Raw genomic sequence first — 19,979 nt, forward strand, 5'->3', positions numbered from 1 at the left:
AACCATAATTTTATGCACACATGTTTACACAAACAGGTTCAAACAAAGTTTATCCAGCCTAAAGTGGGTGGTGCACTATATCGTGTTTGTTTAACTACTAACCCTATTCTACCCACAGCCTAGGGTGAAAGGCATATTATATGATAGATCTGTTTTATTCTACCCACAGCTTAGGATAGGTGGCATATTATATGAAACATCTGTTTTATTCTACCCACAGCCTAGGGTGAAAGGCATATTATATGATAGAACTGTTTTATTCTACCCGCAGCTTAGGATAGGTGGCATATTATATGACAGATCTGTTTTATTCTACCCACAGCTTAGGATAGGTGGCATATTATATGAAAGATCTGTTTTATTCTAACCACAGCTTAGGATAGGTGGCATATTATATGAAACATCTGTTTTATTCTACCCACAGCTTAGGATAGGTGGCATATTATATGAAACATCTGTTTTATTCTACCCACAGCTTAGGATAGGTGGCATATTATATAAAAAAATCTGTTTTATTCTACCCACAGCTTAGGATAAGTGGCATATTATATGAAAGATCTGTTTTATTCTACCCACAGCTTAGGATAGGTGGCATATTATTTGAAAGATCAGTTTTATTCTACCCACAGCTTAGGATAGGTGGCATATTATATGAAAGAACTGTTTTATTCTAACGACAGCTTAGACTAGGTGGGATATTATATGAAACATCTGTTTTATTCTACCCACAGCTTAGGATAGGTGGCATATTATATGAAACATCTGTTTTATTCTATCCACAGCTTAGGATAGGTGGCATATTATATGACAGATCTGTTTTATTCTACCCACAGCTTAGGGTGGGTGGCATATTATATGAAAGAACTGTTTTATTCTACCCACAGCTTAGGATAGGTGGCATATTATATGAAAGAACTGTTTTATTCTACCCACAGCTTAGGATAGGTGGCATATTATATGAAAGAACTGTTTTATTCTACCCACAGCTTAGGATAGGTGGCATATTATATGAAAGATCTGTTTTATTCTACCCACAGCTTAGAGTGGGTGGCATACATGTATTATATGAAATATCTGTTTTATTCTACCCACAGCTTAAGATAGGTGGCATATTATATGAAAGAACTGTTTTATTCTACCCACAGCTTAGGATAGGTGGCATATTATATGAAAGATCTGTTTTATTCTACCCACAGCTTAGGATAGGTGGCATATTATATGACAGATCTGTTTTATTCTACCCACAGCTTAGAGTGGGTGGCATACATGTATTATATGAAATATCTGTTTTATTCTACCCACAGCTTAAGATAGGTGGCATATTATATGAAAGATCTGTTTTATTCTACCCACAGCTTAAGATAGGTGGCATATTATATGAAAGATCTGTTTTATTCTACCCACAGCTTAAGATAGGTGGCATATTATATGACAGATCTGTTTTATTCTACCCACAGCTTAGGATAGGTGGCATATTATATGAAAGATCTGTTTTATTCTACCCACAGCTTAAGATAGGTGGCATATTATATGAAAGATCTGTTTTATTCTACCCACAGCTTAAGATAGGTGGCATATTATATGACAGATCTGTTTTATTCTACCCACAGCTTAGGATAGGTGGCATATTATATGAAAGATCTGTTTTATTCTACCCACAGCTTAAGATAGGTGGCATATTATATGAAAGATCTGTTTTATTCTACCCACAGCTTAAGATAGGTGGCATATTATATGACAGATCTGTTTTATTCTACCCACAGCTTAAGATAGGTGGCATATTATATGAAAGATCTGTTTTATTCTACCCACAGCTTAAGATAGGTGGCATATTATATGAAAGATCTGTTTTATTCTACCCACAGCTTAAGATAGGTGGCATATTATATGACAGATCTGTTTTATTCTACCCACAGCTTAGGATAGGTGGCATATTATATGAAAGATCTATTTTATTCTACCCACAGCTTAAGATAGGTGGCATATTATATGACAGATCTGTTTTATTCTACCCACAGCTTAAGATAGGTGGCATATTATATGAAAGATCTGTTTTATTCTACCCACAGCTTAAGATAGGTGGCATATTATATGAAAGATCTGTTTTATTCTACCCACAGCTTAAGATAGGTGGCATATTATATGAAAGATCTGTTTTATTCTACCCACAGCTTAGAGTGGGTGGCATACATGTATTATATGAAATATCTGTTTTATTCTACCCACAGCTTAAGATAGGTGGCATATTATATGAAAGATTTGTTTTATTCTACCCACAGCTTAAGATAGGTGGCATATTATATGAAAGATCTGTTTTATTCTACCCACAGCTTAAGATAGGTGGCATATTATATGAAAGATCTGTTTTATTCTACCCACAGCTTAAGATAGGTGGCATATTATATGACAGATCTGTTTTATTCTACCCACAGCTTAGGATAGGTGGCATATTATATGAAAATCTGTTTTATTCTACCCACAGCTTAAGATAGGTGGCATATTATATGAAAGATCTGTTTTATTCTACCCACAGCTTAAGATAGGTGGCATATTATATGACAGATCTGTTTTATTCTACCCACAGCTTAAGATAGGTGGCATATTATATGAAAGATCTGTTTTATTCTACCCACAGCTTAAGATAGGTGGCATAATATATGAAAGATCTGTTTTATTCTACCCACAGCTTAAGATAGGTGGCATATTATATGAAAGATCTGTTTTATTCTACCCACAGCTTAAGATAGGTGGCATATTATATGACAGATCTGTTTTATTCTACCCACAGCTTAAGATAGGTGGCATATTATATGAAAGATCTGATTTATTCTACCCACAGCTTAAGATAGGTGGCATAATATATGAAAGATCTGTTTTATTCTACCCACAGCTTAAGATAGGTGGCATATTATATGACAGATCTGTTTTATTCTACCCACAGCTTAAGATAGGTGGCATATTATATGAAAGATCTGTTTTATTCTACCCACAGCTTAAGATAGGTGGCATATTATATGACAGATCTGTTTTATTCTACCCACAGCTTAAGATAGGTGGCATATTATATGAAAGATCTGTTTTATTCTACCCACAGCTTAAGATAGGTGGCATATTATATGAAAGATCTGTTTTATTCTACCCACAGCTTAGAGTGGGTGGCATACATGTATTATATGAAATATCTGTTTTATTCTACCCACAGCTTAAGATAGGTGGCATATTATATGAAAGATTTGTTTTATTCTACCCACAGCTTAAGATAGGTGGCATATTATATGAAAGATCTGTTTTATTCTACCCACAGCTTAAGATAGGTGGCATATTATATGACAGATCTGTTTTATTCTACCCACAGCTTAGGATAGGTGGCATATTATATGAAAATCTGTTTTATTCTACCCACAGCTTAAGATAGGTGGCATATTATATGAAAGATCTGTTTTATTCTACCCACAGCTTAAGATAGGTGGCATATTATATGACAGATCTGTTTTATTCTACCCACAGCTTAAGATAGGTGGCATATTATATGAAAGATCTGTTTTATTCTACCCACAGCTTAAGATAGGTGGCATAATATATGAAAGATCTGTTTTATTCTACCCACAGCTTAAGATAGGTGGCATATTATATGACAGATCTGTTTTATTCTACCCACAGCTTAAGATAGGTGGCATATTATATGAAAGATCTGTTTTATTCTACCCACAGCTTAAGATAGGTGGCATATTATATGACAGATCTGTTTTATTCTACCCACAGCTTAAGATAGGTGGCATATTATATGACAGATCTGTTTTATTCTACCCACAGCTTAGGATAGGTGGCATATTATATGAAAGATCTGTTTTATCCTAACCACAGCTTAGACTAGGTGGCATATGACAAATTTGTTTTAACTACTCACCCTACTCTGCCCACCTTCACTTACACAGCATACCCTAAGTTTATATGTACAACCAGGTTGTAAGTTATCACAGATAAATTCTGTATCAGCACCTTTGTGAACAATTTCAAATGGCCCATCTATAAAAAACAAACAAGGACAAAATGATTTTTATGAGAAAAATAGAGAGGCAAATACAATTATGCAAATAAACAAAACAATTTTTTTTTGCAAAAAAACTGCAGGGGATACGGTAACAGACAACACAGACTTGAAATATACATGTTTGAAGAAATATTTGTATTCATACCAGTGAAACAAAAACAACTTTTAAGACATTGGGCGGATTGGATTAAGATAAACTGTATATCCAACAGAACAACTTTGAATACTCTATGCAGGTTCTTTTGAATCAACAAATATTGCAAAGATGCACAGTCAAGAACTAATATGAGTGATATGTTGACTTAAATACAAATCACAAAAGCCATTACATTCGAACAGAGCAATAAAAAATAGCGTATTCACAACCAGAAGGGTCAGTCCAAACCTGAAACTGTTATTACTCTTGCACCTATCACTACAACCTGGACACTACACCAAAGGACTCAAGCTTGCGTCAAGTGTACAATAATCTGTCACCATGAACAGGCAGACACAATTTTCTAATGTTACATGGTACAGATGTTCAAAGATAAAATCACTGTTCGAATTCTGCTAAATTACACTTGTTAATTATAGATTGAATTTAAATTTACAAATGTCACTCACTCAAATAATAAATACAGAGAATCACATGGAATGAAGTCACTTACTATGTCCATCATTGATCTCCAGAATATACACAGTTATCTCAGTACCACCATCATCTTTAGGCCGATCTACAAAACAAAACACAACACATGATATCATTATATTTACCCACACACAACCGGATTTGTGTCACTATTTTCATATTCTTGTATTCCAATGTAGATATTCTGACAAACCAGACCAAATTTCAGTTTCAACATTTTAAAAATATAAACGAGCACACTTTAAAGACAACTGTAACATGTTAACAATTTTAAATTACATTTGAAAATAACCTGACCAATCACAATACCAAGGTGGATGAATTCCACAATGATCAGTGTGATCTTTGACCAATTGTGACAATTTCCCTGCTACCTAAAAATAAATATGTTTTACAATTTAAACATTCTGTGCTAAATTACAGTGACAATTCCAACTCTATATTTGCAAATTTTAAAACATTGTGAATTTATTTGGTCTCTGTTCTGAGTAAAACAGCCATGATTGACGAAAAGACTCAAGAGACTCACGGATACCAAATGTCTTCTCTAAAATCCTGATTCGATTGTAATATAGAATACAAGTTTTACAAATTTCCAAAAAATAAAAGATTCATCACTAAGTAAAATTCAGTATATAATCATAGTAAACTGTTAAATTTTTGTTGCCAAAAATGTACACAATTGTTAGTACCCCTACAATGTAATCCCCAGTAACATTAATATGTTCTAACTTGATAACAAAATTCACACAAATTTGTGGTTGAGAGTATATTGTATATAACATTTTATTTGCAGGCTGTTCTAAACACACAACCAAAAGTTTGTAAGTGATACACACAGTAACTGACAAGTGACAACTTACCCCATGTAACTTTAAAATGATTTGAATGTACTTTTCCTTTGAGTGTAGGTTTTGATGGGGCACCAGGCTTATCAGCAACTGTAATAAAACTGATAGCTTCACTCCATGGACTGTTACCTTGATCGTTTATGGCACATAACTAGATAGTGAGAAAATAATGCAATTAAGATTAAAACAATGTAAAAAAAAAAAATAATAACAATGAAACTATTTTTCTAATCAGAATCATTTTGTTTTGAATACCAGCAACTGAAACTTATTACCTAGGTTAAAAAAAATAGACCAAATGATTGGTCACTTAACAACAGTTTTTTGTCAAAAAATGAATGGCAGTTCTTTTTTTTTTTGTGTTTTCGGGCAGGGTATAACACGATTACATATTGGTATGTACAGATTTCCACAGTAACCTTATCAGGTCTATGCATAAATACAAAGCATCAGTGAAATCTAATGACTGGTTCTTGAGATATGGGTGAAACAGACACAAGTTTACAGACATCCACACAGATGAACTAAACTGCAGTGATTCCCTGTGTGTGCCTTGACACAACAATCAAATACACATATGCAAATTACTGAACTCGTAGCAGGCAAGAATAAGTTGAACATATAAATAAAAGACTTGATGACCAAACCGGACACAATAATTCAACTAATAGATTTCTAGCTTTAGATTTAGTGGATTTCCACTAGCAAACTATTCCAAAAATATACCAAGTATAACAGGAATTGAGATAATAGCTTTCAGGAAGAGATTGAATTTTTTTTTTTTTTTTACCTAAACAGAAATAAAGAATTTAATATATCGAAACAAAACAAAAATCTGACAGGTGTCAACCCAATACATGTGCACTATCAATATCAGCACTGTAGACAAAATAGTGTCATAGTAGAAGTCATTTAAGCATTTTAATTTTAATTTTTGGTGGTCAACTTCTCATGAACAAATTTCCATCTACACCAGGGACCATAGCACCAAGACCCAAATGATTTCCAAGACTTTTCCAGACCTTTTCCCAAACTTTCTTGCATTTTTCCAAGACACTTTGACCCATAATTCGGGCACGGGAATAGCAATTACTGCAGACACTGAAGAGAACTGGGGTAGAAAACACTTTATATAAAAAGTTTCTATGCAGAGAAAACGGCCTTTCTAAAATGAATTCCGGTGCCGGTAATAACTATGAAGAAATTTAAAGACTTTTCAAAGATCCACACCTCAAAAAATCCAAAGACTTTCAAAGGATTTTCCCAATGTTATGGACCCTGTACACTCATCATCTCTTCAAAAATTCAGCACTTTTATAAAGCCTAGTCTGTTGAGCTAAAACATTTTTGCATGATGAGGATATTAGAATATTGTTACAGTACTGGTAGTTCTGAATTCAAAAAGTGGTCAAAATGTGTCATACTAGGACATTGGATGTACGAATGAAAGACATTTCATGTATATTTAAATTATGTTTACTTCAAATCACTCACAGTAATAAGGGACGACGTCAAAAGATCTATGTAGGATAAAAAACTTAATTCCTTTAGCCCCCCTTTCCCCCCACTGAAACTTAATTGATAAATATTGATCATGGCGTCAGACTACATTCACCATTAAACACAAATAGATAATCGAACAGTAGTATGGCATATCAGCTGGTTGTCGTGTGGATGTAAAAAGACTTTACAAATGCACCAATAACAAAGAAAAACAAGCTTTATTTGTACCTTTCTTTTAAGAAGTACATTTAATTTACAAAGGTAGGTAGTACAATGAAATTGTCATTACACATTGTTTGCATGTTCTCATGTAGTAAATATCATCATTACCCTTCTTATTTTTTAATACTAATCAAATTGCGTCTCCATAACTTTTTTTTTTTAAAAGTCAAAAGGAATTAATGAAGGGGAATATATGCATTCGCAAACTACTTTTCTGGGTTCTGCGCATGCTCTTGGTCCAGCCCTGAAATTGACCTCATTTGACGCACATATTGACACCCGGACCAAACCATTTTCTCTTGGATGTTTTTTTTTCATTTTCTGTTATTTTTGTCCATGATTGAATAGAAAAAAATGAACTACAAATACTCGTTTTTGTAGAATGGAAACTTTTTGAGGTCAAAACCTCAAAACCCACCCCTAAACTAAAGCAAATAAGTTTTTTTATTCGACATCGATTTTTTGACGTCGTCCCTAAGAGAAAACAACACAAAGGTTTCATTGGATAGTACTTACCCTAAATTTATATAAAGTTTTTCTGACAAGGCTATTACAAGTATAAGAAATTTCATCACCACAAAAAATCGGTTGGAATCCATACCGCTGTAAAGCAATGGAGAAGTTCAGCATTAACTTACAAATGTACGTTATGGATATCAAGGTTGGGGAGGAGAGGGGTGTAAGACACACATTAACCACGACATCAGATCAAATGTATGTGTTAAGAACATAATGAAAACATCACAAACCAATGGACAAAGACATTTATTTGTTTTCAGTCAGTGACTTTGAAATGTGATTTGGTTCATATAGCTTCAGCAAGAGTGAGCACACACTGACACAAATGAAGGATTTATAGTTTCTTGATACACAGTGACATGTATACATTAATATGTATATAGTCCAAAAATACTCATCAGAGAAAGTACCGGCATTAAAACTCTTCTCCACACATGTGATTTTCAATACTATGTGCATCAACATGTAGTTATAGCAAAACATTTGACATTATAAATAATATATTGCTATGTAATAAGGCATATGATAAATCATATCTACATGTGGTATTGAATTACCGGTAATGTACAGAAGTGGCGACAAGTGACACACAAACAGTAACATGTGACACTATAGTTGTGACATGTGACACACAAACAGTAACATGTGACACTATAATGGTAACATGTGACACAAAAACAGTAACATGTGACACTATAGTGGTGACATGTGACACACAAACAGTAACATGTGACACTATAGTGGTGACATGTGACATAGAAACAGTAACATGTGACACTATAGTGGTGACATGTGACACACTAACAGTAACATGTGACACTAGTGGTGACATGTGACACACAAACAGTAACATGTGACACTATAGTGGTGACATGTGACACACAAACAGTAACATGTGACACTATAGTGTTGACATGTGACACACAAACAGTAACATGTGACACTAAAGTGGTGACATCTGACACACAATAGGTAACTCACAAACAGAAACAAGTAAATTTGAAGTGATGGAAAGTTACAAAGGTGACATTGATTTGAAAATACATACATTTGTCACATCTTCCATTTCCAAAGTAAAACTAGTAATATCATCAGCAGCTTTCTCCCAGGCCAATGTGAGAGAACGAACAGCTGCTTCAACAAGTTGAGGGGGTGATGGTTGCTGGGGTACACTGCCAGCGGTGTAGTAACTAGCTGTCGGGCTAAATTCACTGTCAAATAAAACAGAACAGAAGAATCAATCACAGTTTGTTCAAGTTAGCAGGTGTTTCCACCATTCCTGCTCCCCACATTTTTTAGCAATCACATTATATCAAAGGAAACCTGGTGAAGTTTCAGCTATTTTTCACATATGGCAACTATAACTTTATCACAATTTTGAAGACATGGCTTGACAATTCACTGTTTCCTTTTATTTTATGATTGTATCAGTAGATGGTATATATCGTTTATATTGCTTGCTGTTATTGCAAAGTCTGTAAATTGGGAATTTTAGTCCTGCTGGTCTTCAAAATTAGTAACAACAACATTTTAACAATGTTAAGAGACCCGTTTCATGTAGGAATATACAGTCACTGATCAAACCTATGTTATATTACCATGAGATACTTCACACATCATTTAACAAATTTTCCTCCAAATTATCATGAGCAGACTTTTAATATTCCTGCCTGGACATTGATCATCATGTCTATATCACAAGTTCCCAAATAAAATAATTACCATAAAATCAGTATTACAAGGCGCATCCCGAATAGAAGTCGCACCCATTCTTTTTGAACAATTGAGAACCAAAAATTTACCATTTCTCATATGTGTATATGCTCTAATAGAAGCCACATCCCCTCTGTTGCATTGCACCATTTGAATAGAAACTGTGGCTTTTAATACAGATTTTACAGAGTACATGTATAACATTTAGGCATTAAGTAATATCAAGATACATGTAAATCACATGTGAATGAACTCCAACTAAAAATATACGTCCATAATCAGTATATAACAGTTTAATGTCAGCAATATGCTTCCACATCAAAATGCTAACAGTTCATGAGAAGTTTCAATTTCATGTACCAGTAAATCTTTCAACAATAAATACATTACTCTTTAGACAAACAAATTTCATTTTTCAGAACATTTGCGTAGCACAGTTTTAGAAAGTTTGTACATGATTTACTATCTACTAAACGGTGGAAAAGGTCACCATAATTCAGGATATGACAGGGCATATGTCACCACAGCCCGAGTGCATTCTAATAAACTCACCATTCGGTCTACAAAATGAAAAGTGTAATTACACTTAGTCTAATGTATAATATGGTATTAAATTTCATTTCTAAATAGCCTTGAAAGATATTTTATATACAGAAAAATGTAATAGTAAAGACCTGAAGACAAGAGATTTAATCCTTATTCATTATTTCTAAATTCTCAGTGATTTGCAGAGCAGTGTTTTGACATGTAACAACTGTTGACATGTGTAGACATGACATGTAGACTATTTATGATAGATATGAAAGCTAAATATTTGATTATTAATATGTGATAGAGTGTTAATTGTAAAGACAATATTAGTAGTATTAAATCTCAATTACAGGGGTTCATCTCCAGAGTTGAGAATGCATTCATCTACTGGTATAGGACATCAAACTTTGCTATTACATGAATATCCTATTAAAATATTACACAAATGAATACAGCTGATATTATGGAGAAGAGTAATTAAATCTTACTGATATTGAGATAAAACATGTTTAGAGTATTAAATCAATCAATACATTATACTATAGCTTAGTGAGGATGTATACATTAGAGGACCTTAGAGGCAGTTTATGGGTCAAAGGTCACTGTATACCAGCTCAAAAAATCAATGGTCAAAAAAAAAAAAAAAAGTGTTATTATAAATTAATGCGCTTAATCATGAAATAATATTCTGCGGAATTAGACCAAGTATTATCATGGGATTGACAACTTGTCTTTTAAGCAGAAAATAGATTGTAACTGTACTAATATTTACAAATGTTATTAACATATTTTTACTAATTTTACTGGAAAAATAGATCTGTTAATTATGTTTAATTTTTGATTGACTGAATACTAGGTTCTAATATCAGGGTTTTTGAAAGAATCAAATACACTTGGTATATTTAAAAAAGTTTGAATTAACAGCGCATTTAGCATTCAATGAAATGAGCAAAAAACATAAGCCCAGTGATTAAATAATCGTTTTGTTGGATGAAATCACACAAATAACCAATGGCATAAAGTTTCTATTTACCTTGTACCAATTTCATTAGTTGCAGCTAGTCTAAACGTATAAGGCATTGAAGGTTGAAGTTTAGTTAGTCTGTACAGTTTCTGTGTCCCTTTGAATACTTCTACAAAATTGCTATCCTTCTCTCCCTGCAGTAAGAAACAGTAGAGTATTAATAACAAGCCATGCATGGTACAGTCCCCGTTAGTTATCAAATTTAAGATATATAGTTTTGTTTATAGTAATATAGCTGGAATATAATTTTTTAACATTAAAATGATTGAAATTTGTATCTGATTGTCAAACAAGTACTTGTCCATATTGAGAGATATTGCTCTCGAACAGAATTCAAAATCGGCCATTTTGAATACATGTATATATATAACATGATGTATAACGAATATATAATATTTGAATATAATCAGTCAAATCCATTTATTTATGGCTCTAGAACCCCAATCATTAAAGCAAAATTGCCGTCAGTCAGCCATTTTGAATCCAATCTGAAAAATAAAATGACGTGCATCAGGAACCCATCTAATGTATGTACCAAGTTTGAACTGCTTGATATATGATGACTTTTTAGTACAAAAATGACCACCATTTGGGCATTTTGAATAGGATCGTCAAACCAATATATCTGTTTATCTATGACATGATGTATAATGAATATTTAAAATTTGAATATAATCAGTCAAAACAAGTCGGAGATATGGGTCTAGAAGCCCATTCATTAAAACAAAATGGCCACCAGACAGCCATTTTGAATCCGATCTGAAAAATAAATCATATGCATCAGGAACCTGTAATGTCTAATATATGTACCAAGTTTGAACAAAATCCATCCAGAAATGCTTGTTATTTGATGATTTTTTGGTACAAAAATGGCCACCATTTGGCAATTTTGAATAGGAACGTCAAACCAATATATCTGTCTATCTATGACATCATGTATAATGAATATTTCAAATTTGAATATAATCAGTGAAAGCAAGTCAGAGATATGACACAAGGGCCACATTCATTAAAACAAAATGGCGGCCAGTCGGCCATTTGAAATCTTATCTGAAAAACAAAATTATTTGCATCAAGGTCCCATAACGTCGAATGTATATACCAAGTTTGAACAAAATCCATCTGTAAACAGCCGAGAATTGCTTGATTTTTAGGATTTTTTAGCACAAAAATGGCCGCCCTTCGGCCATCTTGAATCAGATCATGCAACAAAATGAAGTGCGTCAAGGTCCTGTAATGTCTAATGTATACACCAAGTTTAAACAAAATCCATCTGTAAATAGCCGAGAAATGCTTGATTTCGATGATTTTTAGCACAAAAATGGCCACCATTCGGCCATCTTGAATCAGATCGTGAAACAAATTGATGTGCATATGTATAATATCATGTATGATGTATGTGTGAAGTTTGATTGTGATTGGTCCAGGCATTTCTAAGATACAGGTCCGGACGCACGCACAGACACACGCACGCACACACGCACGCACGCACAGACACACGGAGGTCAAAACATAAGTCCCCGTTTTTGGACTGTGTCCGAACGGAGACTAAAAAGTAAATGGTGAGAAACGTACAGCACACATAAAAAAATTTAGGTATACTAAAGTGTACAAGCTCATGCTTGATGTGTCACTGTGGATAATTTGTCAAGATAACTATCAAACATGTAATAGTTCAGCAAGAAGTCACCTAGCCCACGGTTACTATTTTTTTTAGTAACCGTGCTGAGCCTGACTGGCTAACGCCTGACAGAATAGTGTATGTCTTGTCAGCAAGATCAAACTGCGAATTCACACCTTCTGCAAGTTCACGCCTTCTTGCAATGAGTTTCAATGAATATTCATGGTAACACCATCAATCATGAAATTAAAGGTACTTGATAAATAAACAAAGAAATCGATTTGGAATTTTCTCTAGAACATCTGCTTTGTCGCCAGTTGTCGGAAAACATTTTTGCAAGATGATAAACATTGGGCAGAAATTTACCAGAACCTTATCACACATTATATCAACAAATAATCTCTGCCGTAAATGGTTACCCTTTTATGGCTGTCACTATCTGATGTTCCTGCAATTTGATTGGTACCAACAAAAAATAGCTGGGGAAGTGAAAATCTACATCGATTTGTCAGGCATGTGATGAGTTTGGAGCACCGCGGAGGGCGCAACTCACACTATTTTGTCAGGCTAGAATGTCACCCAGAAATAGGCAAATGTACTAAACTGATTGAGTTGACAATATCACTTTTGATATCACTCCCAACATAATGCCACAATTTATTCCCTTTTTTTGCTGTTTGATAAAGGTCATTTGTTTCTCTGTAGGGGTGTTTATTATACAATGTGTTGTAAATATAGCATGTACATAACAAACAGTGACCTCTACTTATAACACTCACCATATCACACTGCAATGTATAACTAAGAATTTTGGAACCATTGTCACATGGTGCATTCCATTTCACTGATATGCTGTTTTTAGAACGTTGACCTAATTTTGGCGGTGCTGGAATTGCTGGTGCACAGTTTAACGTTCTAAAAGATATCGATTTGGACAGTGATCCTCGTATGTCTTCCCATATTGCACATACACTGTAAATAGCAAGAATTGTAAAAATTATTTAATTATATGAATGTACTACAAAGTGAATTATTTGGGCCATCTTTAAAGGGTTATGACCTGCAGCAACTTACAAATATTTGTTAAATGTTTAATATTGTAAACTAATTGTTAATACCATGACAACAGATAGATGGATTAATCAATGTTGCGCATATGCTTAATTTGTAAAGTTTCCTCTCCTCATTTTCATTAAGTTCAATTCAATCTGTGTTTGGTTGTAGTGGGCTGTAGTGGAGGCAAACTAGAATAGGTGTCAAGAACTGTGTGAGTGTGAACCAACAAGGTTTTTCATACAATAACTCCAATACTCATTAAGGCATACTTTTAAAATAATATTACATTACATCACACTAACACTGCAGGTTGGCACCCTCTCTACACCGATCTGACCCATATGGCGTGAGAAGTGCAAGGAGTTTCTTCAGAACATGAAAGGTTTTGAAGTCAGCAGTTGATTGATGTCGGTTGATTTTTCTTACAAATGTAATAAAACATTCCAGTTATTTCTTTACTATGAATATTTATACATGAAACTTAAAAAATTGCGTAAATAAGTTTATGCTGCTAGTTCCATGATCAGAGTGCGTTCTGCGTACGATTATATTGCGTTCAAAGGTATTCTCTTTCAAACTACTTGATACATGAGGAAATGAGAGAGATTTCAAACTTTGAACACAAATTTTATTGGCTGTATTAAGTGTTAGTTACTGCTATTCAAAAGATTTTATTATATATACATGTCAATCAGTGAATCGATAGTATTTGATATTACATTTTGTTTAATACATTATTTTTATAGATGGATGCATACTTACCTCAACTGATACTCTGTGGCAGGCTTAAGATCAGCTATAACAAACTCCATTTCAGCTCCACTAGAACAAAAGCAATCAAGTTTCAGAATATACACAAGAAAAATGCTGCCTGTTCTGGAAAACTAGTTGATATGCTGGAACCACCATTCATTGACTGGCTCCACATAAATCTAATTCTGTATCAGTTTTTCTACGTGATTATTTGTAAGTTTACTATCTGTACCATTCTTACCACCGTTACCACTTTGTATCAGAATTTACACCTGAGATCTCTGCATTTAGTTTAATCCATTTATTTTGTCTGGATTCTCTTTTATTTATTCTGATTAGACCTGAAGATGCTTTTATGAAAACCATAAATTGTATAGTTTCAATCAAATATTGCCTTTTTAGATACTGACAGCAATACACAAACTGTGTCCATCTATCAAGGGTCAACAAAACCTTTCTTCACAGTAAGCACTATGTAAGAACCTTATGATGAAATGTACCAAGTAGGATCAGTTGACATTGATTATGTTTATTTATATGATTACTGTTTATTATTATCTCTAAAATTAAGTTTCTGATAAATATTTTCCACAAGTGATCTATTTTACAGGTAACAAATACAGGTTCAAATTCATCAAAATAGAGGCCAATACAAACAGTGTTGAAGAATTAGATGATTTTCCAGACACAAATAATTAAACACAAAATGAAAACCAACGGCTGACATGATGATTAATAGGAAGATCATCAAAATAGAGGCCAATACAAACAGTGTTGAAGAATTAGAAGATTTTTCCAGACACAAATAATTAAACACAAAAAGAAAACTGACACGGTAATTGATAGGAAGATGGGATTTGGCCAACTCACTGGGGATGCAACACAGTATTGGTCTGTCATGCAGCATTTATATGAATGGAAATTCTATATAAGATAAGAGTGTACTCTCAAGACAAAAACATAGAATCATCACTCATTACCAGTCTGAGACCAATGACGGAACCATTTACCTGCAATCTCGGTAAACGAACTTACAATCTGACTGTGTAATACAGAGGCTTATCATAGAAATACTTTTACCTGTAGATTGTCCTCCATTTACCATCTCTAACTTTCTCCATCAATAAGAGTTCATAGAGTAATGGTAAAGGATCAATTGGTTCGTCTTGGCCACTCTCTTCATCTGAACTTTCCAGGAACGGAGGTGACCACCTGACTGTTACACTTCTTGTTTGAATGTTGGAGGTTACAGGTGGCTGAATACTGGATAAGCATTCTCGCCTTCGTTTTACTTCTGGATCATCTACAAATAAGTTCATCATAGTAGCATCACTTTGTTAAACAGATTTAACTACCAAATTGAAAGTCAACAAAAAACGTTGGAACAGGCACAACTCCTTTAAAAATTGATTTAGTGTACCCGTCTAACAAAATTCATCATTAGGGATATCTTTCGATCAATGTCGATAATAAAATTGCAATACAGAACTGTAGCTATGATGTCCTTCAAGAATGATACCCATGTTTGTATGACATTTTTGATCAAAATCTGCTTATTGTATTTTTTCAAATCTATATTCAGTCCTCTATATTGCGTATATATTTTTTTATATGTGTCTCATACGTAACACATTGAAACATTTGTCCAAATCACCCAAAAATAATATTGTGATGATGACCTAATTACATCATTCAACAAACGTACGCAAACATAATAATAATATTATGATTGTTTCCCTAATAAGCACAGGGCGATGTTTACAATAGTGCAACAATATTTGCATTTTCATTTTAAAACTGTCTCCTTACAATTGCAGCTTTGGTTCAGAAAAAAAAAAATATTAACTTTAACATCTTCATGCATACACCTCTGGTTTCTATCCCCTTTTGACAATGGTCATGTAGTATATTTTTCAGAGTGAATGTGATTCAGACGTCGTGGGCAAGTTTATTTTTAATGAGCTTCTTTGGTCTCCCTGTTTCTCATTTTACTATTCTCAATGTAATAGTTTGAAATTCAGTTAGAAGGCAGCCATTTGAAATCATGGAGGGTTGCTGGAAAGTAAGCAGCACATTAACTTTATTTGTGGTGTCTTATCTTAACATTTTTTACTTTTCTTGAATAGCCAACAGTTTTTCCCTTCACCTTGCATGCAATTTTTCTCTCTCAGTGTCTCTTTTTTGATTTGTTTTAAATTTTCAAGCCAACCTCCCATGATTGCAAATGGCTGAGCCCTTACACTGTATCTAAAAAAACTCTTAATTCAATAGTGGTGCGATGTACCACTTTGTAAGAATATAACGACTTGTCACTCCTGTTTTAACCGACTTTGTTCACTAAGAGAGAACAAATGACAGGTTTGCTAGATCGATATTCTCTCCCAAGCTTATTCATCTGCATTTCTACAATTATATTTTGATTTGTACTGCGTCTGTATGAAATTACAATGCCCGCTGCAGGTAATGCTGGCGGCAAAAAAAGTTTAAACACTAATTTTCATATAAACAGAAACATTGTTGCACTTTGAACATATGTCAACAAACATGGGTCTTATCCTTGATATATAAAAAGGGCACAGTGATATAATTCACAGCAATAAATGTAAATCTAATAGAAGAAATACTGTATTAGCTCTATTAGAAGCGCATGCTCTTATGCAAATGACCTGTTAACAAGTTAGCATAAATGGAGTTTGGTTTATATGCGCCTCTAATGCAGATGCTGCACTTCTAATTAGAGCAAATACGGTATGGTTAGCAACAGCAGTCGTGGCAAATCTGCAGAAGTGTTTCATCAATTATGATTTTTCAAAAAAAGCAAACCATCCAACTGTAGTCATAGTTACATATGGAAGAGTGCAATATTTGCATGTCTGCTAGACTCAAACGACATACTGTGATTCATTGGTAATGGACCAGACTGTCAATGTTTGCATCCTCTTCAGAGTGGACTGTCTGCATGATTTAACACAGGGCAAAAGTTTAAAGTTTCTCACCTCCAATATCATTTTCAATACCATTGTACCTTTTACTTCTACCATTTGATCGACTTATTCCATTTTCTGTAGTTAAAGGTGATGTTGATGGGCTTTTATGGGGGATGTGATTACAGTTCATGGGCGTGTTTAAATTTTCTTTTTGTCTATCTCTAAGCTTTCTCTGTAATCTGTCTCTCTGTCTATCTGTCCTATCATCCCTTGGTCTGGTTCGGTGTATTGGTGGCCTCTGTTGTGGTTCTATTCAGAGTAAAATCAAGAAGGTACTTAGTATTCCTTGTCAAAAATATACCATGACTTGCATTTCAAGAACCAAAACTTCATATAAAAATGCAAATATGTCTAACTTTTTATTCCATTATTTTTAAAAACAAAACAAAAATAGTGTTTTTTATACAAGTACGTATGCATTATGAGCTAAAAAAAAAACATACCCCTCCAACAACAAAACAACTCATGGGTATAGTGTTTAGGAAATGACAAGTGCCCCTACTTTCACAAATGTTTTCATTTTTAGAATTGCCTAAATGTCATATCCTACGTTTCAATCTATTATTAGTATTATCAATCATTTTGATAGCATATCAAATAAACAATTCACAATATACATGTATCAACATTAAGTATCTAAAAACACCTTAACAAGACAATTCTACTAAATGACAGGCTAACTGTCAGAGTCATTAGCTGATTAAATTTTGTTTGAATAAATTAAAAAGCGTTCCAATATAAGAAAGCTAATCAGGTAATTCCCATTGCAATATAATTAGTGTAAAAACACACAGCGACATCAAAAGCTGTAACAATATATAAGGTATCAATAAATAAGTTATATTAAGGCTTCATTGTGGATTTGATGATGCTGATACATCAAAACAAATATGACTAGTATAGTTTGTTGAAAGATTTGAGAACAGCACAGAGTGAACACAGTTACCTATTGACAGAAATAGTGTTGCATACTGCCCAAACGAACAGCTGTGTGGGAAAATGATGGTCATCATGTATAACAAATTTTTTTTTTTTACCTGAACCATACCTAGATAATTAGTTTAAATTGAACACAATACTCTCAATGGCATGGTGCTAAAGTCCACATTGCAAACAGGTGGTGGGTTAGGTATATTTATATTTGAAGTTGATGATCAAATCTCATGTACCAAGTATAAAAGCAATAGAGTTAACGGTTTTCAAGAAGAAGTTTTTTGAAAAAAGAAGTTTACATGAGACGCAGGACATAAATGACAACAGATAATCATTCATACAAACAGCTCGATGAGAGAAGAGCTAAAATATAATTCAAATTTTTCTTCCACCCATTCAGCCATCTCAAAAATAATTATTTGTTGATGTTTAAATTAAAGCTACAAGACCTGTTTTCAAACCAATCTAGGATACAATTAAAAAGAAATAATGATATTACACATATATCATAATGCATCTGGAACTTCTCCTACTATCCTGACTGCTATAAAGTGAATAATTACATCTGCTTTTATAGTATGAATTGATTTCTTATGACATCGTCAGCGTATGAATTGATTTCTTATGACATCATCAGCGTATGAATTGATTTCTTATGACATCGTCAGCGTATGAATTGATTTCTTATGACATCATCAGCGTATGAATTGATTTCTTATGACATCATCAGAAAACTCATTGACAATACAGCTATGCTGCAGGCAATATCACCATCAGGAAGTCTGAAGAATCGTTACCAAGACTGACATTTCACTTTGATACAAAAGCACAAATTTGAGGGAGAACAGTATAAAATTAGTATTTATTCTCAACAAGTGCATACAAGTCTTTTTTTCTCACACTGATTTGTATGATACATGTTAAAAGATAAGAGATAAAAAAAAAGTAATTGCATTACACAGTGCCCGTAGGTTATCAAGTTTAATAAGTCCTTGCATGACAAATTTCTCAGACATATACCTATGCTGGTGTAATCAGTAATGGAACAGCTTTAAGGCATGTAATGTAACCTGTAGTTAATGTACAAGCTATAAATGTTTTAAATATCTGCAAAGTTCATTTACATTCACATCAAAAAAAAACTGCTTGATAATTAGGATTTGAACATCTGTCATTATTTCTGTCATCATCTTCTGTCATATATTGCATTTGTCTGATGGGGCTAATAAACATTTTTACAATTTGCAAAGTTAAATATATTTTTTGCTTATTAATTAATATAATTACAATACTAATGTTCAGATATTGTTAGAGACATCACAGCTTACAAGACCTCTGTAGTAACATTTAAAGGGGAGCAGAAGTCTGGCTTTTGACACTCTGAACATGAAATTTGAGATCTATGAATGAATTCTGTCGATAAAAACATCTTGCATGTGCTGCGAAATGCCCTAAATATCGGGTAAAAAATTGGCTGTGAAGCAGACGACAAACGCCCGCTTTGCCTGGCGTAATTTCGCCTCTAGAGGGCCAGTTCAATGATGTCATCAGTGAACACTTATAATTGAACCCATTCATTCTAGT

The 19,979-nt window shown here is 33.6% G+C and overlaps 1 protein-coding gene across 2 annotated transcripts in view; it reads right to left on the reverse strand.

Moving 5' to 3' along the window:
• The window catches only part of LOC100371466 (fibronectin type-III domain-containing protein 3A-like), a 72,302-nt gene that overhangs the window by 9,720 nt on the left and 42,603 nt on the right, over positions 1–19,979 (reverse strand). For both annotated transcript variants that reach the window (XM_085500903.1, XM_085500902.1), the window contains exons 4-13: positions 17,472–17,711; positions 15,556–15,778; positions 14,485–14,544; positions 13,446–13,638; positions 11,055–11,179; positions 8,826–8,988; positions 7,775–7,861; positions 5,546–5,684; positions 4,702–4,767; positions 3,908–4,026 (exon numbers count right to left, since the gene is read on the reverse strand). In XM_085500903.1, the coding sequence (XP_085357029.1) occupies positions 3,908–4,026; positions 4,702–4,767; positions 5,546–5,684; positions 7,775–7,861; positions 8,826–8,988; positions 11,055–11,179; positions 13,446–13,638; positions 14,485–14,544; positions 15,556–15,778; positions 17,472–17,711 (1,415 nt within the window). The remainder of the gene's footprint in view (positions 1–3,907; positions 4,027–4,701; positions 4,768–5,545; positions 5,685–7,774; positions 7,862–8,825; positions 8,989–11,054; positions 11,180–13,445; positions 13,639–14,484; positions 14,545–15,555; positions 15,779–17,471; positions 17,712–19,979) is intronic.

Source organism: Saccoglossus kowalevskii, chromosome 1 (genome assembly GCF_978046115.1).
Source record: "Saccoglossus kowalevskii chromosome 1, keSacKowa6.1, whole genome shotgun sequence".
Taxonomy (NCBI): Eukaryota; Metazoa; Hemichordata; class Enteropneusta; family Harrimaniidae; genus Saccoglossus; species Saccoglossus kowalevskii.